This window comes from Coregonus lavaretus (assembly GCF_964263955.1).
Source record: "Coregonus lavaretus genome assembly, chromosome: 24".
Taxonomy (NCBI): Eukaryota; Metazoa; Chordata; class Actinopteri; order Salmoniformes; family Salmonidae; genus Coregonus; species Coregonus lavaretus.
Genome location: NC_140011.1, coordinates 24,741,345 through 24,761,456, shown reverse-complemented (window position 1 = coordinate 24,761,456; position 20,112 = coordinate 24,741,345). Strand labels below are relative to the sequence as shown.

Here is a 20,112-nt window from a genome sequence, read left to right as displayed (position 1 = left end):
TTCGTTTCGTTTGACCTGCTTTCTATTGACATTTCTTTGTATATATCCATAAAAATTATGCCAGCTGATTCATGATTTCGCCTGGCTGAGAAAAGCTGTCAGCCTGTCTGTCTCATCCTGACTGCCGACACGTTATTACTATGGGACAGCTGGAGGTCGAATTTCAATATTGAAACAATGTTGCAAATGTCGGAGAGACAGATAGCAAGATTTATACAAATCTCCACTGTTGAAAACCAAATGCAAGTCTAAAAGAAATGGGAGATAATGTCTAGATGCCTTTCACAGTGGAGATCATGTTTATAAATTGCCTGGCTGGGCTGATGAGACAATGGATTGTGCAGTGAGATGGAACAGAGTAAATAGGCATTCTAATGCCATAGCTTTAGCCGGTAGTAACTTGTGGAATAGACAACGGCTGGAATGCTGTTTTAACCAATCAGCATCCAGGATTAGACCCACCCGTTGCATAACAGTGAACACCATTGCGCTTGAACTCACCCTCATGGAATGAATGGCACCAACCAAACACCACCTCACCTATCCTTCCTCTATACCACAGATATTTGCTTACTCTTTCCACCTTTTCCTTGGATTTAGAACTGTAAAGGTACCCATCAATACCCTTCTCTCTCTCTCTCTCTCTCTCTCTGTATTATATTTCCGGTGCTCTGATACATGGCAAGCAGGTGTCTGATGATGTGTACTATATTTTCATAAGGGTGGATCCTCATTCAAGATGACTATCATGTTCATTTCCCTGTCATGTATTGTGTAGAAATAAAACACTGGTTAAGTGAACGTAAGCCAAGGCAGTGTTGTCCATTTCTCCTTTACAAGTTTCCAAAACATTATTTTTTTAAAGATCAGTTTCTACATATAACCTGACATTTTCCCTTACATGGCTCATGATAACCTTGTCTAATATTATAGATGACGTAGATAGCCAATTTCCTAGAGATAATACTACAAACCTTGCATTGTATGACCCCCTGATGTTTACCTTAAAATGCATTGAAGTGTTACTCACCTGGACATCCTCAATTAGATTTTATGGATATGAAAATGTTAAAGCTACTATCAGAACAGTAGTAATGAATGAAGTGTGAATTCAAATTTAGGGCCTTCATTCCTTGACATGGAAACCTGAGCGCTGTTCTTGGCACCCCAGTGACATTAACGACCTAATTTGCGAGAATGAACATCAGGCTACTGATTCTTAAAGCACAGTTAATGTTGCATGAGTGGAAAGAGACTGGAGTGTAAAGGAATAGTTTGTGGCGTGGAGATGGAAAAAGAGAATGTTTCCCAGCACACACACAGAGAGCGAGAGATTTTACCCCTTGGAAATGAATGTAAATATTTTGTACGAGGTCCACTAGTATAAAGGGTCAGTAATGACGGTAGAAAACCTCCTGTGCATGTTGTTACTTACCTACCATAAGCAGAGTGAAGGGCTAGCTGTTGTAGGAAAGTGTTCACATGTAATCCTGAGGGACATTACATACAAGTTCACATTTGCAGCTGTTGTATTTGAATAATTCCATCAGAGAATGCATGTGTTTTGGGTTCATTATAATCTTTCAATTTCTCTCCAACCCATGGACTGTAGTGTAGCCTATGCTGCAGATGTGAATCAATTGGTTGAACAGAGCTACTTTCTCCTTACTGTGGAAAAGAATGCTGATGCTTGTGATATAGTATTTAATATTTCACATTCTTTCGAAAAAAGACAATCAAAGCCACATAATAATACATATGTTATTTACAACTTCATATTTACAATATAATAATTTACTATCACAATTGATATAACATGAAATGAAAATCAATTAAAAAACAATGAGTTGGTTTTTTATTTCCATCGCTATTGAGCGATGGAAAGTCAAGTAAAAGTTTCCTTGAAGGAAGGGATCCTAAAAGATCCATACAATCAAACAATCCATACATTTAGCATAAACTTTTGAAATTCTTTAAAAGATTTTCCTATAAAAATGTTTGCTTTTCTCTTTTCTTCACCTTTGTTTACCAGATGACCATATTAATGGACTAAAGATGTGTTTTCCCTGCGGTTTCGGAGCTCTCCACGTCTGTCAACATGTGAGGAGATAAACAGCCACAAACAAACAAACAGAAAATGAAACATGGCTAGTTAAGGACTTTTCTAACTGCCAAGCGTTACTCACACACCGTACGATACAGCTGATAACATCACAGTCCAGCTCGAATGATTTCTTTGTAGTCTTCATTATAAACACTATGTTGTCTGCTGTAAAAAGAATATAAAGCATTGTTAAAGTGGTGATATGCGCAAGTATTACAAATGAACAAAATAAAACCTAAATGCCAATACCACTCTTAATGGTGTACTTCCCGTCGCTCCAGCCAAGAGGAGAGACATACAGGGAGTTGTTTTTTGTTTGTTTGTTTGTTTCCCTGGTAAGCTTCCAGAGTCGAAGCACCATGAGAAACTGCAATATTACATTCAGTATTTTTTTGCTAACCAATTTGCTTTGGGTTGAATGATAATTTACATGCTCACACCGCTCCTCCTCATTGATAGTAGTGGTCAGTAGTCACTGGCATGTATATCCAAAACGTCTTTCCTCTTCAAGCTGTTCTTAGCAAATTCTTCTAATTTCAAAAAAGGATTTGAGGGCGTTTGACAGTAATTCTTCTAACAATGTACAGTCGGGTTGAGGTTTCAGGGCTCTCCTGGTTTGGAAAAACACCAGTCAGTGGAGAGACCAGAAGCAAGGAGGAGGAGGCTGTCGTGGTGTCGTCTCGCGGCCTGTCTCATCGGAGCTTGGCGTTGCCGTATGTGTTGCGCTGTACTGAGATCAGTTTCTCCATGCAGGCGGTGCGGGTCTCTTGCAGGGAGCCGTGCCACACGCTGTTAGGGGGCTGAACCTCCTCGCTGCGACAGAACATGTAGGCCATGGTGTCGGTGCGGCTCTGGATGTAGGCGCTGCGGAGCAGGGCACGGCAGTACCGGCTGATCCTTTCCACCCTGCGCAGGATCAGGTGGGCTTTTCTAGGGGGGGAGAGATGCATAACAGTCATCATTAGTATTAATGTCAGCATCAGCAGTGTTGTCATTTTTTTCATTTTTTTTCTTCTTCATGGTGATTTAAATACCGGTAGCACTTCACCCTTTACAGCTCAGTAATAACAGGGTAACCAGAGGATTGCCTGTTCGAATCCCCGAGCTGGCTGGGGAGAAATTTGCAGGGAGTGAGCCGGCAACTGGAGGCTTCAACATCCTATATACTATCTACTGCCATTGTGCCCTTAAGCAAGGCCCTATTTGCTCCAGGGGCGCTGCTATGGCAGCCTGTGATGTGTGTGTGTTTTTTGTCAGGTTGGGTAATGTGGCAGCAATAATTAAAGAATATCCATGCAAATGGACCAGTAAGGCAAGTATTGTACCGTAGTGTATATAATTAGCCACGCCCCGTGCCCCCATCCTCATCATCACCACCACCAACATCATCATCATCCTCCTCCTCCTCCTCCTCATCACCGCCACCACTGCAGGAACTTGGCAAACTACTTTACCTGCACATTAACTTGTAACTATTATTTTCTCGAATAATTATTCAACAGCAGTCTAGAAAACGAACAGGTTCATTCATGTGTATCTGCAGTGTGGGTTAGTTGCAGAGCAGGTTTGATTGAATTCCAGACTAGAGTAGAGAGGAGGTCTGTCTCCAGTGTGTGTTGGCAGCCTGCTCATGTCGCTGGCGAGAGGGGGGTATGTTAGAGGCCAGCTCAAGGTAGACAGGACAGGCAGATAAACTGCTGTAAGCGTGCATGCACGCGCACACACACACACACAGGCAGCGCACACAGTGCGCACGCACACATGTGCACACACAAACACACTTGGACTCATTCCTTTACAGTACTCGACATTCTCACATACTTCATTCTCACCTCTTCTGTGTGATGTGTCTTGAATGTTGTTAGGTTGAAATGAACAGATACAAATATCAAAAATAGATAGAGGCATTTTCCATTTGTTTGGAGAAGTGGGTGTCTGTTAAGCATCAGCATCAGTCTTTGGTTAAGATAGGAGCACAGACAACCTTTTCACTTGCTTGTTAGAAAAAGGGCAACCTTTTTTCCTTCTTTCTTTCTTCAAATTCCACTGCCTAGAACAACATAACACCAAACATATGAGCAAGTGGGCCTCGTGCAAGAGGGTGAATTGAAGACTGGGGGTTAATAATGCCTACATATTCATCAAGAGAGGTTCATATTGGAGATCATAACTCACAAAGTCCTAAAGATACAGTACCAGAGAGGCAGCCCTTTCTGTTTGGTTCCAGCTGTATTCATTTATCTTATCAGGATGGTGTAAGATGATCATACAATTGTGAATAGAACCCATTTGTTTCATCCAATAAATACAATAGAGTAACGTAAGCCAATAGCACCTTTCCAAGAGAATAAAACACTCAAGATTTGTGCGAAACTGTTGCTACAGCAGAAATGACTGAATATGAATACATACAGATGTAGGGTCTTAATTTGATCACCCTGTTGCAGAAGACCTTTCCTGCAATGCAGGAAATGTAAAACTTGCAGTGTATTTGAGGTTTGTAATTTCTACTTTGACATTTTCAGACTTGATTTTTCCTTACGAAAAATGTATCAACACCTAAAAAAATGTCCATTAATTATAATCCACATAATAATTCACATTTCCTCTTGCTGCAGGATTATTTTCCTGCTGTAGCAAACTGGCTCAAATTAAGATCCTATATCTGTATGGAAACCAAAGCAGAAAAACAACCTGCATAAAGACATACAATAACATTGAGCACAATTTACCTAATGCATCGATATAAACACACTGTACAGTACATGTAGAGTATGGCGAGAGCAAGAAATATGTGCGGTTGTGCGACTGTAAGAGTTGACTGTGACAATGCTACAATGCTACAATGCTAGCGGTCGGTGGCTGGGTCTCAGTGTAACTCCGTCAGTCTCTCAGATCTCCTGACATAGTGAGTAAATGCTGAGTGCTCACATTTCACTTAGCCACACTGTTACCTTTTAAAAAGGCACCACTAATAGAGCCGGCTCATATATTAACCCAACAAGGCCCTGCGCTGCCAATTTCAGTAATCCTACACTGTCAGTCATCCAAATGCCTTCTTCAGGAGTCCGACATACTCCCTAATCTCCCCCTCGGTCCCCGCAAAAGCCACCTTCCCTTTCCAAATCACAGAATAAAGAAAAAACATAATCTTCCTTTAAGACAAACTTTTTCCAAATGTATGATATTATTTATGGCTGCCGGAGAGCGCTTCCAGGCAATGGATGTGGACAAAACAAAACACGGGGCCTGAAACTTTAAACCCAATGTTGCCATCATCGCAAAACTATTGAACTGCTGGAGTCCTAACCTGGAGTCTGTCCAAATATTTTCTTTTTTTCAGCCGGTAGTTTTTCCATCTCCATTTCATGCTAATGTCCCCTGTGTCTATTCACATAAAACTGCTTTGTCGGGGGTGGTCTGTTTCGGGGGGCAGACCGAGGCGGGGGTCAGCAGGAAATCTTTATGAGAATGAGGAGGAAATGGACTTGAAAGTTTAGTTAGTGTTCGTTGACTGTCAAATGTAGTGTTTGGCTTGGCGTAAGAGTGGTGTTTGGCATAGGGGCTGTAATTCGAAACAAGTATGTAACCTCATAGTCAAAGCTGACCTTACCAATTCGCTTCCCCAAAGAAACACTTAAAAAAGGCTGATTGCACAACTCGGCTTCTGCTTACAGAAGGCATGCAAAGACAGGAAAACCCAAATGCCCTAATCTTCAAAAGTCAATGGGGACATCTATACCTTCGTTATGTAAGAGTTAAATAACTGTTAATGACAATAGTTATCAAACAAACCAACACATAAACAGACCACATACTGTACATAGAAGTGTTTATAGATTTGGACATTCAAAAGTTATTTTAGCCTTTTATGCTATATTGAAAAAATGCTGTACCAGGACGTTGAATTGGTAGAGAGAAAAGGATATACCATTTGTACGTGTCTGTAGTACCCTTCAGTTCTAAGTGCCAACAACTCAAGATGAGTATGACACATGCATTGTCTACATCTGTCTATAAACGTAATCTCTATTCTAGCCCTGTAAGGCTGGAAGACCACCATAATGGATAATTGCAGCGAGTGGAGGTCTGGGTATGTGTGTGTGTGTGTGTGTGTGTGTGTGTGTGTGTGTGTGTGTGTGTGTGTATGTGTTTGCGTGCACACACATGCCTGGTATGACATGAATGCCATTAGTTTGGTGATACCCTGGATCCCCAGGCAGTCCCAGTAGATAATGCCTGGTCTTGAGTGCTATCATCTAAAGGAGAGCGAGCCAGACACTACCAGCCCAATGTGTATTGAACCCCATTGAACCCCCATAACAACAGATAGCAAATACATTACACTGCCCATTCTGAGGACACACATGAAGTCGTAAACGCATCTCATAAATCTTATGCAAATCTCACATCAATCCCTGTATAATCTTAAAGCGATTGATGTGAAATCTTACCCTGATTGATGCGAATGTCAGAAGTGAATGTCATGTGCACATAACCCAACAAGGCCCTGCCCTGCCAATTTCAGGGAGTAAATAACAGTACACTGTCAGTCATCCAAATGCCTTGGATTCAGCCCTCATACTATATATTTTCCCTGGTCTTTTCAGGTCAACTGAGCATTTGTATGCTTATCAATCATATGATTCAAAAGTTTAAGCTTTTATTGAGTTTAGGGAGCTTGTGGGTTAACTCCAAATTAAACAGTAAGCAATCAGTTGACTGGCTAATCATGAGAAATATAGGCTTCTCAATTGGTTGATTGGGTAATCATTCACAGGAAAAAACGGCTTCTCATTGGCTCCAGGAGACCACTGCAAACTCTTAGAAAACACTTGTAGAAAACAAAACCGCAAATACGCCAGTGCAGGTTGGATTGAAAGGAGCCCTTGGGTTCAGTCTAGTCCTCCAGCTCTGTGTGGGTAAAGAGTCCTAGCCCGGGGAATCGGAGCAACGCTTTCCTGACGTGGTTATGAAATCATTCCTGCGTTTACTGGGGGCTTCAGGCCTTTACGGGTAACCAGAGAAGTTGGTTTTATGAATGAGTATTCCACACTATACACAAACAGTGCAGTCCCTATTAACCGCAACACTCGTGAACTGCCAACACCGGGCCACTCCCATTCCATGTGCCCAAGACCATTGGCTACGCCCTAGGCTCCCTTGTAATAATAAGGCTGTAATTTGTAGATTTAGCACTTGTCCAGTCACCAATTGGGTCCATAATCTGATAAAAAGGTAAATGAGAGGAAATAAAAATATCTGATGAACTTGAGTAAATGAAAATATATGGCGTGTGGATTATTTAATGAGATTTATGTCCTTATAAGATGGTACTCCAATGGAACAAACCTGTTCATGATTGGTTTTATGGGCCTGAATTTGCAGCGAAAGCCTAAACCAATATTTTGCTGTCCAAAATTACTGCTGACCAGGGTGTTTGTGTGTTCGTGTGGTTTGCACGTGTGTGTGTATGTGTATGTGAGAGAGAGAGTGTATGTGTGCGTGTGTGTTTTTACATGCATGTGTGTGCATGTGTGTCTGTGTGCTTACGTATATGTGTGTGGTGCACGTCTGTGAGGGTATGAATACATGCACATGTTAGGTGTGTGTATGTCTACGTGTGTCTACAGGCATGATCCACCTTTTTGAAGATGGATGAAGAAACAATGGAGTTATAGTAACCGACACATTCAAATTATTGACTTGATATATGAGACTTCTGTAAAAACAACTTCATGTTACAGGGTTGGAAGGCGACCGTTCTCAAATCCACTGGAATGGAAAGATTAAACATTTCAGAAAACTGAAGATGATGGTGAAAACGATCATGGGTTTTTTGGCAAAGGCTGCCTAGAACCCCAAGACATTCTTGAGAATGTTAGTGATTATTGCCTTTTTACTTCATGATCATAAACACTGCAGTTCTGCTAGCTCAAATAGGTAAACTTAGTAACAGATTAAGTATCTGGACCAATTAGGTAGACTGTGACTTCTACCTGAAATCTGTGGGCCAATGGGAGAATCTGTTACAAATGAAATATTTTATCTGCGCCACAGCAAGGAACCTTTGGACACAGAAAACAACATGTCACCATTTTCTAAGATACTTCCCACACAGACAGCGGAAGATGACATTTGAAGTGACACTGATGCCAAGCAAAAGGTGACACCAGATGTTGTGGGGACACCAGAATCACAGTGACACCTGAGAAGTGTCCAAGCCTTTCCAAGCCTTACCTGGGTCCCAGCTCGTCTTCGCTCCGCCAGACGAAGTCTCCAAACTTCTCATAGTGGGAGTTGTAGTGGTGCTGCACCCTGTAAAGCAGCGGAGGTGGAATCTCCATCAGAGTGTTGTAGGCCGTCTGCTGCTCCTTGCCGCTGGTGTAGCCATTGTACAGGTTATACACCTTGTCTGCTATCTCTGACACAGGAGGAGGACGAAGAGGGGAGAAGTCATTTGGAAGACACTCATTTGAAAGACACAGGTGATCTTGGGATAAGGATATCAAATTAAGGTGGGCAAGTCAACCCAAGATCACTATCACAAGTAAAACCTAGGTGCTGGTGATAACTCTGGTGCTAGAATAAATAAATAAAATAAGAATAAAAAAGTGATATTGTCTATTGGAGAGAGATAGGGATGGATGTGTAAAGGTTTTGGGATGGACAGAGTATAGCAAGAGAAAATGAAGTGTGAAAGGGGAGTGTGAGAAGGAGTACCTTCTGCTCTGCTGTCGTCTACCATGGGACAAGAGGTCCGCACTGAGACGAAGCTAGACTCTGAACGACTCCCTCGACTATCCACAGCATATAGAGTGAACCTGAGAGAGAAAGAGAAAGAGAGAGAATAAACAAAGAATATAAATAATATTAGAGCTGACATCTTTAATATGTCTACAACAATTAACAACCTTTTTAAAACCACATTCATATGTACTCTTACCGTATGAGTGAAAACAAAGGAGCTCAAAAGAAACAGGCCTCTTGACACTGAAAAAAACCCTATGTTGCTCCAGCCATCCCATCCCAACCTCCTTTCAAAGCTAGATGTACAGAGTTTACCCAGTGTACCTGTTTCCTACACTTTGCACAGCATTTCTATAAGCCAATGTTGACAGCCCCTGAACTCTGTTTGAAAAAAGCCACAACTCAGAGCCAGGTCAGGACCCAGGACTCAGGAGCGGGTGAGGATTCCAGGGGATTCCATTAGGTCAGTAAGTGGCCCTGCCTGGTAGGTGAAGCTACAGCAGAGGACAGACCAGCTTGTTGGCAGCACTGCCAAAACACCTAATAGCTCCCGTAAATGGAACTCTAACTTCCTCTGATGACGGAGTTCCTGCTCATATATTAAGGCCTCAGAGTACCTAGAGTACCCCAGGACCTCCCAGTGGCAGTGGCTAGTACAGTACAGCCATGTTGCTCCCTGATGTCATAGGGTGCTGCTAGATCATTGGAGAGATGGTCTCCTGTGAAGTGCTGTACTGTAGGTCGTCCAGTCTGTCTCATAGGAGTAGCTTTTAGAGAGATGATGGCTGTCAATGAGACATGAACTACCAACATGCATAAATGGATATGTGCATGTAAGGATGCTGGAATGTCCAGCCAGAGCTGATTGGACAATCCCAAATTAACCATACCTTGATGGTCCATTGGCATGGATAAAGTCAAGCAGTACTTGTTAATCTTTGCATTCTATTTCTAGGGTCTATACTTTAAGTTGAAATGGTGGCTCATCGATAAAAGTGTGTTGGGGAAGATGAATGAAAACAAAGTAATGTTCTAAAAAAAAAAAATATTTGGACTGACTGTTTTTTAAAACTCATTTCTGTGAATCATCAAAATTGACCATTATCTAAACTGCAAAACCGATGGGAATAGGACGGTTTGTCCAGAAGAATACATCAGTGAAAATGAATATTGTTCATGATTGAAAATGCAAAACAACAAATACACTATATATACAAAGTATGTGGACACCCCTTCAAATTAGTGGATTCGGCTATTTCAGCCACACCCGTTGCTGACAGGTGTATAAAATTGAGCAAACCGCCATGCAATCTCCATAGACAAACACTGCCAGTAGAATGGTCTTACTAAAGAGCTCAGTGACTTTCAATGTGGCACCTTCATAGGATGCCACCTTTCCAACAAGTCAGTTCGTCAAATTTCTGCCATGTTAGAGCTGCCCAGGTCAACTGTAAGTGCTGTTATTGTGAAGTGGAAACGTCTAGGAGCAACAACGGCTCAGCTGCGAAGTGGTAGGCCACACATGCTCACAGAACGGGACCGCTGAGTGCTGTAGCGTGTAGTGAGTAAAAATGGTCTGTCCTCGGTTGCAACACTCACTAACTAACACTCACAACACTAACTGCCTCTGGAAGCAATGTCAGCACAATAACTGTTTGTCGGGAGCTTCATGAAATGGGTTTCCGCACACAAGCCTAAGATCACCATGCGCAATGCCAAGCGTTGGCTGGAGTGATGTAAAGCTCACCGCCATTGGACTCTGGAGCAGTGGAAACGCGTTCTCTGGAGTGATGAATCACGCTTCACCATCTGGCAGTTCGACGGAAGAATCTGGGTTTGGCGGATGCCAGGAGAACGCTACTTGCCCGAATGCATAGAGGAATAATGGTCTGGGACTGTTTTTCAACTTTGTGGAAGGTCCTTTCCTGTTTCAGCATGACAATGCCCCCCATGCACAAAGCGATGTCCATACAGAAATGGTTTGTCGAGAACGTGTGGAACAACTTGACTGGCCTGCACAGAGTGCTGACCTCAACCCCATCGAACACCTTTGAGATGAATTGGAACGCCGACTGCGAGCCAGGCCTAATTCCCCAACATCAGTGCTTGACCTCACTAATGTTCTTGTGGCTGAATGGAAGCAAGTCCTCACAGCAATATTCCAATATCTAGTGGAAAGCCTTCCCAGAAGAGTGGAGACTGTTATAGCAGCAAAGGGGGGACCAAGTCCATTTTAATGGCCATGATTTTGGAATGAGATGTTCGACGAGCAGGTGTCCACATACTTTTGGTCATATGGTCTATCATGCATTTTCCTTCCACTGTTTCGCAATGGTATTTCACTGGCAGAGCCCCAATTTAATGTCTTGCTTTCTGTAAGTCTGCCTTTTGTTTGAAGAGCCTGTGTTTTAATACCACCAACTGATTGTTTTGTTTGTAATGCAGCCTGTTAAGACATTGTTCGCATAGTTTGTCCGATCTTGTTATTCATCTAGAATAATAACGCAGCTTGCCAGCGCGTTGCTGTTTTTGGTTGTTTAAGTGGTTGGCATCGAAGACAGGTACTTTGCTCCGCAGCTTAATCACAGTGCTATTCTATATTAAAACCCCCACTCTGAAATTAAGCCTCTCAAAGACCAACAGTGGGACAAAAGCTCTCATTATTATAGTGAAAGGAGACTACAACAGAAACTTTCTCTAGCCTTTGTGTTTTTTCCCCAAAGATGACCACAAAAGGTATTTTGGCTGCTTTCTTCCCCGTAGTGATGTTAACACTACAGTCAGGCATACAAAGCCTGTTGATCAGACTCCCATCCAAGATCCAAGATGGCCGATCAGATGCGCTAGCTGGATCTGGATGAATGGGCCTGTTACCCACAGTGCAGCTGAGTGGAGTGTGAGTGGATAGACTGGGAGTCTGCGGTAGCAGGCTTCACCACTGGCATTGATAAGGATCGCCTGGGAGAACAAAGAGAGCGCTGTGGTCTGGCTTGCCACGAGAATGTAAAAACAGAGGGTAACATACTGGCAACATACACCCAACCCTCCACACAATCCCTCTCTCTCTCTCTTGCTCTCTCCGTCCATCCATCTCTCACAGTATCTATCTGTCTTGCCTCTCTGATTCCCTTTGTCTTTTCCTCCCGTTCTATCCATCGCTCCGCTCCAAGGCTGTCTGGCTGCTACTTGGTTGTTTGTACAGTTGAAGTCGGAAGTTTACATACACTAGGTTGGAGTCATTAAAACTTGTTTTTCAACCACTCCACAAATGTCTTGTTAACACACTATAGTTTTGGCAAATCGGTTATGACATCTATTTTGTGCATGACACAAGTAACTTTTCCAACAATTGTTTACAGACAGATTATTTAACTTATAATTAATTGTATCACAATTCCAGTGGGTCAAAAGTTTACATACACTAAGTTGACTGTGCCTTTAAACAGTTTGGAAAATTCCAGAAAATGATGTCATGGCTTTAGAAGCTTCTGATAGGATAATTGTATTTAGTCAGCCACCAATTGTGCAAGTTCTCCCACTTAAAAAGATGAGAGAGGCCTGTAATTTTCATCATAGGTACACGTCAACTATGACAGACAAAATGAGAAAAATAAATCTAGAAAATCACATTGTAGGATTTTTAATGAATTTATTTGCAAATTATGGTGGAAAATAAGTATTTGGTCAATAACAAAAGTTTCTCAATACTTTGTTATATACCCTTTGTTGGCAATGACACAGGTCAAACGTTTTCTGTAAGTCTTCACAAGGTTTTCACACACTGTTGCTGGTATTTTGGCCCATTGCTCCATGCAGATCTCCTCTAGAGCAGTGATGTTTTGGAGCTGTCGCTGGGCAACACGGACTTTCAACTCCCTCCAAAGATTTTCTATGGGGTTGAGATCTGGAGACTGGCTAGGCCACTCCAGGACCTTGAAATGCTTCTTACGAAGCCACTCCTTCGTTGCCCGGGCGGTGTGTTTGGGATCATTGTCATGCTGAAAGACCCAGACACGTTTCATCTTCAATGCCCTTGCTGATGGAAGGAGGTTTTCACTCAAAATCTCACAATACATGGCCCCATTCATTCTTTCCTTTACACGGATCAGTCGTCCTGGTCCCTTTGCAGAAAAACAGCCCCAAAGCATGATGTTTCCACCCCCATGCTTCACAGTAGGTATGGTGTTCTTTGGATGCAACTCAGCATTCTTTGTCCTCCAAACACGACGAGTTGAGTTTTTACCAAAAAGTTCTATTTTGGTTTCATCTGACCATATGACATTCTCCCAATCCTCTTCTGGATCATCCAAATGCACTCTAGCAAACTTCAGACGGGCCTGGACATGTACTGGCTTAAGCAGGGGGACACGTCTGGCACTGCAGGATTTGAGTCCCTGGCGGCGTAGTGTGTTACTGATGGTAGGCTTTGTTACTTTGGTCCCAGCTCTCTGCAGGTCATTCACTAGGTCCCCCCGTGTGGTTCTGGGATTTTTGCTCACCGTTCTTGTGATCATTTTGACCCCACGGGGTGAGATCTTGCGTGGAGCCCCAGATCGAGGGAGATTATCAGTGGTCTTGTATGTCTTCCATTTCCTAATAATTGCTCCCACAGTTGATTTCTTCAAACCAAGCTGCTTACCTATTGCAGATTCAGTCTTCCCAGCCTGGTGCAGGTCTACAATTTTGTTTCTGGTGTCCTTTGACAGCTCTTTGGTCTTGGCCATAGTGGAGTTTGGAGTGTGACTGTTTGAGGTTGTGGACAGGTGTCTTTTATACTGATAACAAGTTCAAACAGGTGCCATTAATACAGGTAACGAGTGGAGGACAGAGGAGCCTCTTAAAGAAGAAGTTACAGGTCTGTGAGAGCCAGAAATCTTGCTTGTTTGTAGGTGACCAAATACTTATTTTCCACCATAATTTGCAAATAAATTCATAAAAAATCCTACAATGTGATTTTCTGGATTTTTTTCCCTCAATTTGTCTGTCATAGTTGACGTGTACCTATGATGAAAATTACAGGCCTCTCTCATCTTTTTAAGTGGGAGAACTTGCACAATTGGTGGCTGACTAAATACTTTTTTACCCCACTGTACATTGTTCTCCGTCTGACTCGCAGCTCGTTCTAACCCAGTTCACCTCATCATTTTCTGACCACACTTTCATGAGTTCAGTATTTTCAATTACCACAAAAAAGCCCTCCTTGTTAACCAATGGCATTGTTGTAATTTTTGCATCTTTCCTAAACAAGTATGACTTGACAAATATCACCCGGCCAGCACCACATACTTTCCCTGAGTGTCTGTACTCCCTTTGGCAATGTGATTTGTATAGGCCATGTTTTAATTCCCTCCAGCCAGAACACAGCTGGCTCGTATTAGGCGGGCGGCACATATTTTGGTCTCACCAGGGTGGAAGTGGTGGATGCTAGTGTTATTGTTTCCGTTATTGTTCCGTTTGTCATGAGGCCTTTTGCAATGGAGGAAAACGTGGTCATGGTGAATAACGAGCATCACAACCAACCAACTGACCAACATTGTATTTGTGTCACACAGAAACTGGAGGAGACTGGAGCCATTGACCAGGGTCTGTCTGGTGCTCATAGTCTGGGCCGGTTAGCAAATAGACAGACAGACAGACCACTCCTAATCCTTCTATAGACATGACAATTAGTCATAAAGACTCAGAACCATAACACATTAAGCAGCACTGAGGACATGCAAGGAGGAAACACACACACACACTGTGGCAGGTCAATCAGTTGCATGCACACGTCTGAACCCACTGACACATACTAATATGTTCAGCAGTTGAAGCACTCCTTAATTTATGGACAGACATAAGTACAGCCTTGAGTCCCTCACTTAAGCATGTGTGAGGGGTATAGACAACCGTACATCGCATTAGGGTTAGCGGAGAACACTTTAGGGTTACCATGGACAGCTGTTAGTAAACTTTGAAGGGGTTTCATTTTGCAAAGGGGATTCACTTAGTTGAGTTCTTGTCTTGGGTGAGTATCAAGATAGAGTAAAAATAAAAGCCTATTAGTGGGAATGTGAAGAGATGAAATGAAACCAGCTGAGTCCACATGGAGACTGAGTCCACATGAATGTTCCATAAGTGGCCCTGCTGCGAACAGAGACTTTTAAAATATTTTTTTCACCTTTATTTAACCAGGTAGGCCAGTTGAGAACAAGTTCTCATTTACAACTGCGACCTGGCCAAGATAAAGCAAAGCAGTGCGATAAAAACAACAACAACTCAGAGTTACACATGGGATAAACAAAAATATACAGTCAATAACACAATAGAAAATCTATATACAGTGTGTGCAAATGTAGTAAGTTATGGAGGTAAGGCAATAAATAGGCCATAGTGCAAAATAATTACAATTTAGTATTAACACTGGAGTGATAGATGTGCAGAAGATGATGTGCAAATAGAGATACTGGGGTGCAAATTAGCAAAATAAATAACAATATGGGGATGAGGTAGTTGGGTGGGCTAATTACAGATGGGCTGTGTACAGGTGCAGTGATCGTTAAGCTGCTCTGACAACTGATGCTTAAAGTTAGTGAGGGAGATAAGAGTCTCCAGCTTCAGAGATTTTTGCAGTTCGTGCCAGTCATTAGCAGCAGAGAACTGGAAGGAGTGGCGGCCAAAGGAGGTGTTGGCTTTGGGGATGACCAGTGAGATATACAGTGAGGGAAAAAAGTATTTGATCCCCTGCTGATTTTGTAAGTTTGCCCACTGACAAATAAATGATCCGTCTATAATTTTAATGGTAGGTTAATTTGAACAGTGAGAGACAGAATAACAACAAAAAAATCCAGAAAAACGCATGTCAAAAATGTTATAAATTGATTTGCATTTTAATGAGGGAACTAAGTATTTGAACCCCTCTCAATCAGAAAGATTTCTGGCTCCCAGGTGTCTTTTATACAGGTAACGAGCTGAGATTAGGAGCACACTCTTAAAGGGAGTGCTCCTAATCTCAGTTTGTTACCTGTATAAAAGACACCTGTCCACAGAAGCAATCAATCAATCAGATTCCAAACTCTCCACCATGGCCAAGACCAAAGAGCTCTCCAAGGATATCAGGGACAAGATTGTAGACCTGCACAAGGCTGGAATGGGCTACAAGACCATCGCCAAGCAGCTTGGTGAGAAGGTAACAACAGTTGGTGCGATTATTTGCAAATGGAAGAAACACAAAACAACTGTCAATCTCCCTCGGCCTGGGGCTCCATGAAAGATCTCACCTCGTGGTGTTGCAATGATCATGAGAAAGGTGAGGAAGCAGCCCAGAACTACGCAGGAGCATCTTGTCAATGATCTCAAGGCATCTGGGACCATAGTCACCAAGAAACCAATTGGTAACACACTACGCCGTGAAGGACTGAAATCCTGCAGTGCCCGCAACGTCCCCCTGCTCAAGAAAGCACATATACAGGCCTGTCTGAAGTTTGCCAATGAACATCTGAATGATTCAGAGGAGAACTGGGTGAAAGTGTTGTGGTCAGATGAGACCAAAATGGAGCTCTTTGGCATCAACTCAACTCGCCGTGTTTGGAGGAGGAGGAATGCTGCCTATGACCCCAAGAACACCATCCCCACCGTCAAACATGGAGGTGGAAACATTATGCTTTGGGGGTGTTTTTCTGCTAAGGGGACAGGACAACTTCACCGCATCAAAGGGACGATGGACGGGGCCATGTACCGTCAAATCTTGGGTGAGAACCTCCTTCCCTCAGCCAGGGCATTGAAAATGGTTCGTGGATGGGTATTCCAGCATGACAATGACCCAAAACACACGGCCAAGGCAACAAAGGAGTGGCTCATGAAGAAGCACATTAAGGTCCTGGAGTGGCCTAGCCAGTCTCCAGACCTTAATCCCATAGAAAATCTGTGGAGGGAGCTGAAGGTTTGAGTTGCCAAACGTCAGGCTCAAAACCTTAATGACTTGGAGAAGATCTGCAAAGAGGAGTGGGACAAAATCCCTCCTGAGATGTGTGCAAACCTGGTGGCCAACTACAAGAAACGTCTGACCTCTGTGATTGCCAACAAGGGTTTTGCCACCAAGTACTAAGTCATGTTTTGCAGAGGGGTCAAATACTTATTTCCCTCATTAAAAATGCAAATCAATTTATAACATTTTTGACATGTGTTTTTCTGGAATTTTTTGTTGTTATTCTGTCTCCCACTGTTCAGGGGATCAAATACTTTTTTCCCTCACTGTACCTGCTGGAGCGCAGACTACGGGTGGGTGTTGCTATGGTGACCAATGAGCTAAGATAAGGGGGGATTTGCCTAGCAGTGATTTATAGAGGACCTGGAGCCAGTGGGTTTGGCGACGAATATGTAGTGAGGGCCAGCCAACGAGAGCATCCAGGTCACAATGGTGGGTAGTATATGGGGCTTTGGTGACAAAACGGATGGCGCTGTGATAGACTACATTAAATTTGCTGAGTAGAGTGTTGGAAGCTATTTTGTAAATGACATCGCCGAAGTCAAGGATCGGTAGGATAGTCCGTTTTATGAGAGCATGTTTAGCAGCATGAGTGAAGGAGGCTTTGTTGCGAAATAGGAAGCTGATTCTAGATTTAACTTTGGATTGGAGATGCTTAATGTGAGTCTGGAAGGAGAGTTTACGGTCTAACCAGACACCTAGGTATTTGTAGTTGTCCACATATTCTAAGTCAGAGCCGCCGAGAGTAGTAATTCTAGTCGGGCAGGCGGGTGCAAGTAGTGCTCGATTGAAGAGCATGCATTTAGTTTTACTAGTGTTTAAGAGCAGTTGGAGGCCACGGAAGGAGTGTTGTATGGCATTGAAGCTCATTTGGAGGTTTGTTAACACAGTGTCCAATGAAGGGCCAGATGTATACAAAATGGTGTCGTCTGCGTAGAGGTGGATCTGAGAGGTACCAGCAGCAAGAGCGACATCATTGATATACACAGAGAAAAGAGTCGGCCCGAGAATTGAACCCTGTGGCACCCCCATAGAGACTGCCAGAGGTCCAGACAACAGGCCCTCCGATTTGACAAATTGAACTCTATCTGAGAAGTAGTTGGTGAACCAGGCGAGGCAGACATTTGAGAAACCAAGGCTATTTAGTCTGCCAATAAGAATGCGGTGAAGCCTTGGCCAGGTCGATGAAGACGGCTGCACAGTACTGTCTTTTATCGATCGCGGTTATAATATCGTTTAGGACCTTGAGCGTGGCTGAGGTGCACCCATGACCAGCTCAGAAACCAGATTGCATAGTGAAGAAGGTACGGTGGGATTCGAAATGGTCGGTGATCTGTTTGTTCACTTGGCTTTCAAATATTTTCGAAAGGCAGGGCAGGATGGATATAGGTCTGTAACAGTTTGGATCTAGAGTGTCACCCCCTTTGAAGAGGGGGATGACCGCGGCAGCTTTCCAATCTCTAGTGAGCTCAGATGATACGAAAGAGAGGTTGAACAGGCTAGTAATAGGGGTTGCTACAATTTCGGCGGCTAATTTGAGAAAGAAAGGGTCCAGATTGTCTAGCCCAGCTGATTTGTAGGGGTCCAGATTTTGCAGCTCTTTTAGAACATCAGCTATCTGAATTTGGGTGAAGGAGAAGCGGGTGGGGGGGGGGGGGGGGCATGGGCAAGTTGCAGCGGAGGGTGCAGAGCTGGTGGCCGGGGTAGGGGTAGCCAGGTGGAAAGCATGGACAGCCGTGGCAAAATGCTTATTGAAATTCTCGATTATCGTAGATTTATCGGTGGTGACAGTGTTTCCTAGCCACTGCTAGAACATCAGGGTTGGCGGAGTGTGCTAACGCAGTGAATAACACAAACTTAGGGAGGAGGCTTCTGATGTTAACATGCAAGAAACCAAGGCTTTTACGGTTCCAGAAGTCAACAAATGATAGCACCTGGGGAGTAGGAGTGATACTGGGGGCTACTGGAGGTTAACCTCCACATCACCAGAGGAACAGAGGAGGAGTAGAATAAGGATATGGCTAAAGGCTATAAGAACTGATCTTCTAGTGCGTTGGGTACAGAGAATAAAAGGGGCAGATTTCCAGGCGTTGTAGAATTGATTCAGGGCATTATGTACAGACAAGGATATGGAAGGATATGAGTACAGTGGAGGTAAACCTAAGCGTTGGGTAAAGATGAAAGAGATAGCATCACTGGAGGCACCGATTGAGCCGGTCTCCGTGTATGGGGGGTGGGACAACGGAGCTATCTGAGGCAGGTTGAGCGGGACTGGGGGCTCTACAGTGAAATTGTATAATAAGAACTAACAGAAACAGCAATAGGCAAGGCATATTGAAATGGGAGAGAGGCATAAAGCAATCACAGGTGTTATTCGAGAGAGCTAAGACAACAACTGGTAATGGCGACGAAAGTTTGGGCTGAGGCTAAACAGATAAACAGGACAGATAAACAGGATGGGGTACCGTGTAAAGGAATGGTCCAGCAGGCATCAGCTGTGTAGCTGAGTGATCATAAGGTCCAGTGAACAGCGATAGGTGAGTCCGGGAGCAGTTTGATGGCTGCTACGGCACAGGTGAGCAGGAGGCACGGCTGTTGATTGTGTGTGCTAGCGGGCCGGGGCTAGCAGATGGATCTTAGTGGTCGTCGCAACTGGAAGCCTGTTGAAACCACATCAGACGAATTACGTCGGCAGACCATTCGTGATGGATCGGCGGGGCTCCATGTCGACACTAGGAGGTCCCATCCGGTTGACAGAGAGGTAGATAGCCGGGAGATGGGCCTGGCTCAAGGCTAGCTCAAGGCTAACTGGTGCTTGCTTCGGGGTAGTGGTGATTAGCCAGCAACAACATCCATTCGGTTGCAGCTAGCTAGTTGTGATGATCCGGTGTTAAGGTCCAGTGATTCAGTGATTCCGGCAGAAAATCCGATATGTTCTGGGTCGATAGCGCGCTGTGCAGACTCTGCAGACTGGCCGATAATTGTCCAGGCTAGAGCTGGCTGGTAGGTAGTGCAGGCCACGGACAATGGTGAAAACCGCTAACAGTGGCTAATAGCAAGTAGCTAGTTAGCTGGCTAGCTTCAGCCTGAGGTTCTGGATAAAAAGGTATAAGAAGTAATAGAATCCGTTCCACATTGGGTGAGGCGGGTTGCAGGAAAGTATATTTAGTTGAAGGATGAAAAGTGAGATTGAGAAATATATACGATAAGAAACAAAAAAACTGGCTATTTACACGAGCACACCACAGAATACATGACCGCACTGCTACGCCATCTTGGACATCACTATGCT

At 43.6% G+C, this 20,112-nt stretch overlaps 1 protein-coding gene across 1 annotated transcript in view; it reads right to left on the bottom strand.

Annotated features, from left to right (window-relative positions):
* Positions 1–2,796: 2,796 nt before the first annotated feature.
* Positions 2,797–20,112, bottom strand: part of LOC311099808 (astrotactin-2-like) — a gene marked incomplete at both ends in the record, with an annotated part of 71,606 nt that continues 54,290 nt past the window's right edge. Inside the window, 3 exons of the mRNA XM_084140557.1 lie at positions 2,797–3,034; positions 8,345–8,528; positions 8,828–8,928. Coding sequence (XP_083996683.1) covers positions 2,797–3,034; positions 8,345–8,528; positions 8,828–8,928 — 523 coding nt within the window. The remainder of the gene's footprint in view (positions 3,035–8,344; positions 8,529–8,827; positions 8,929–20,112) is intronic.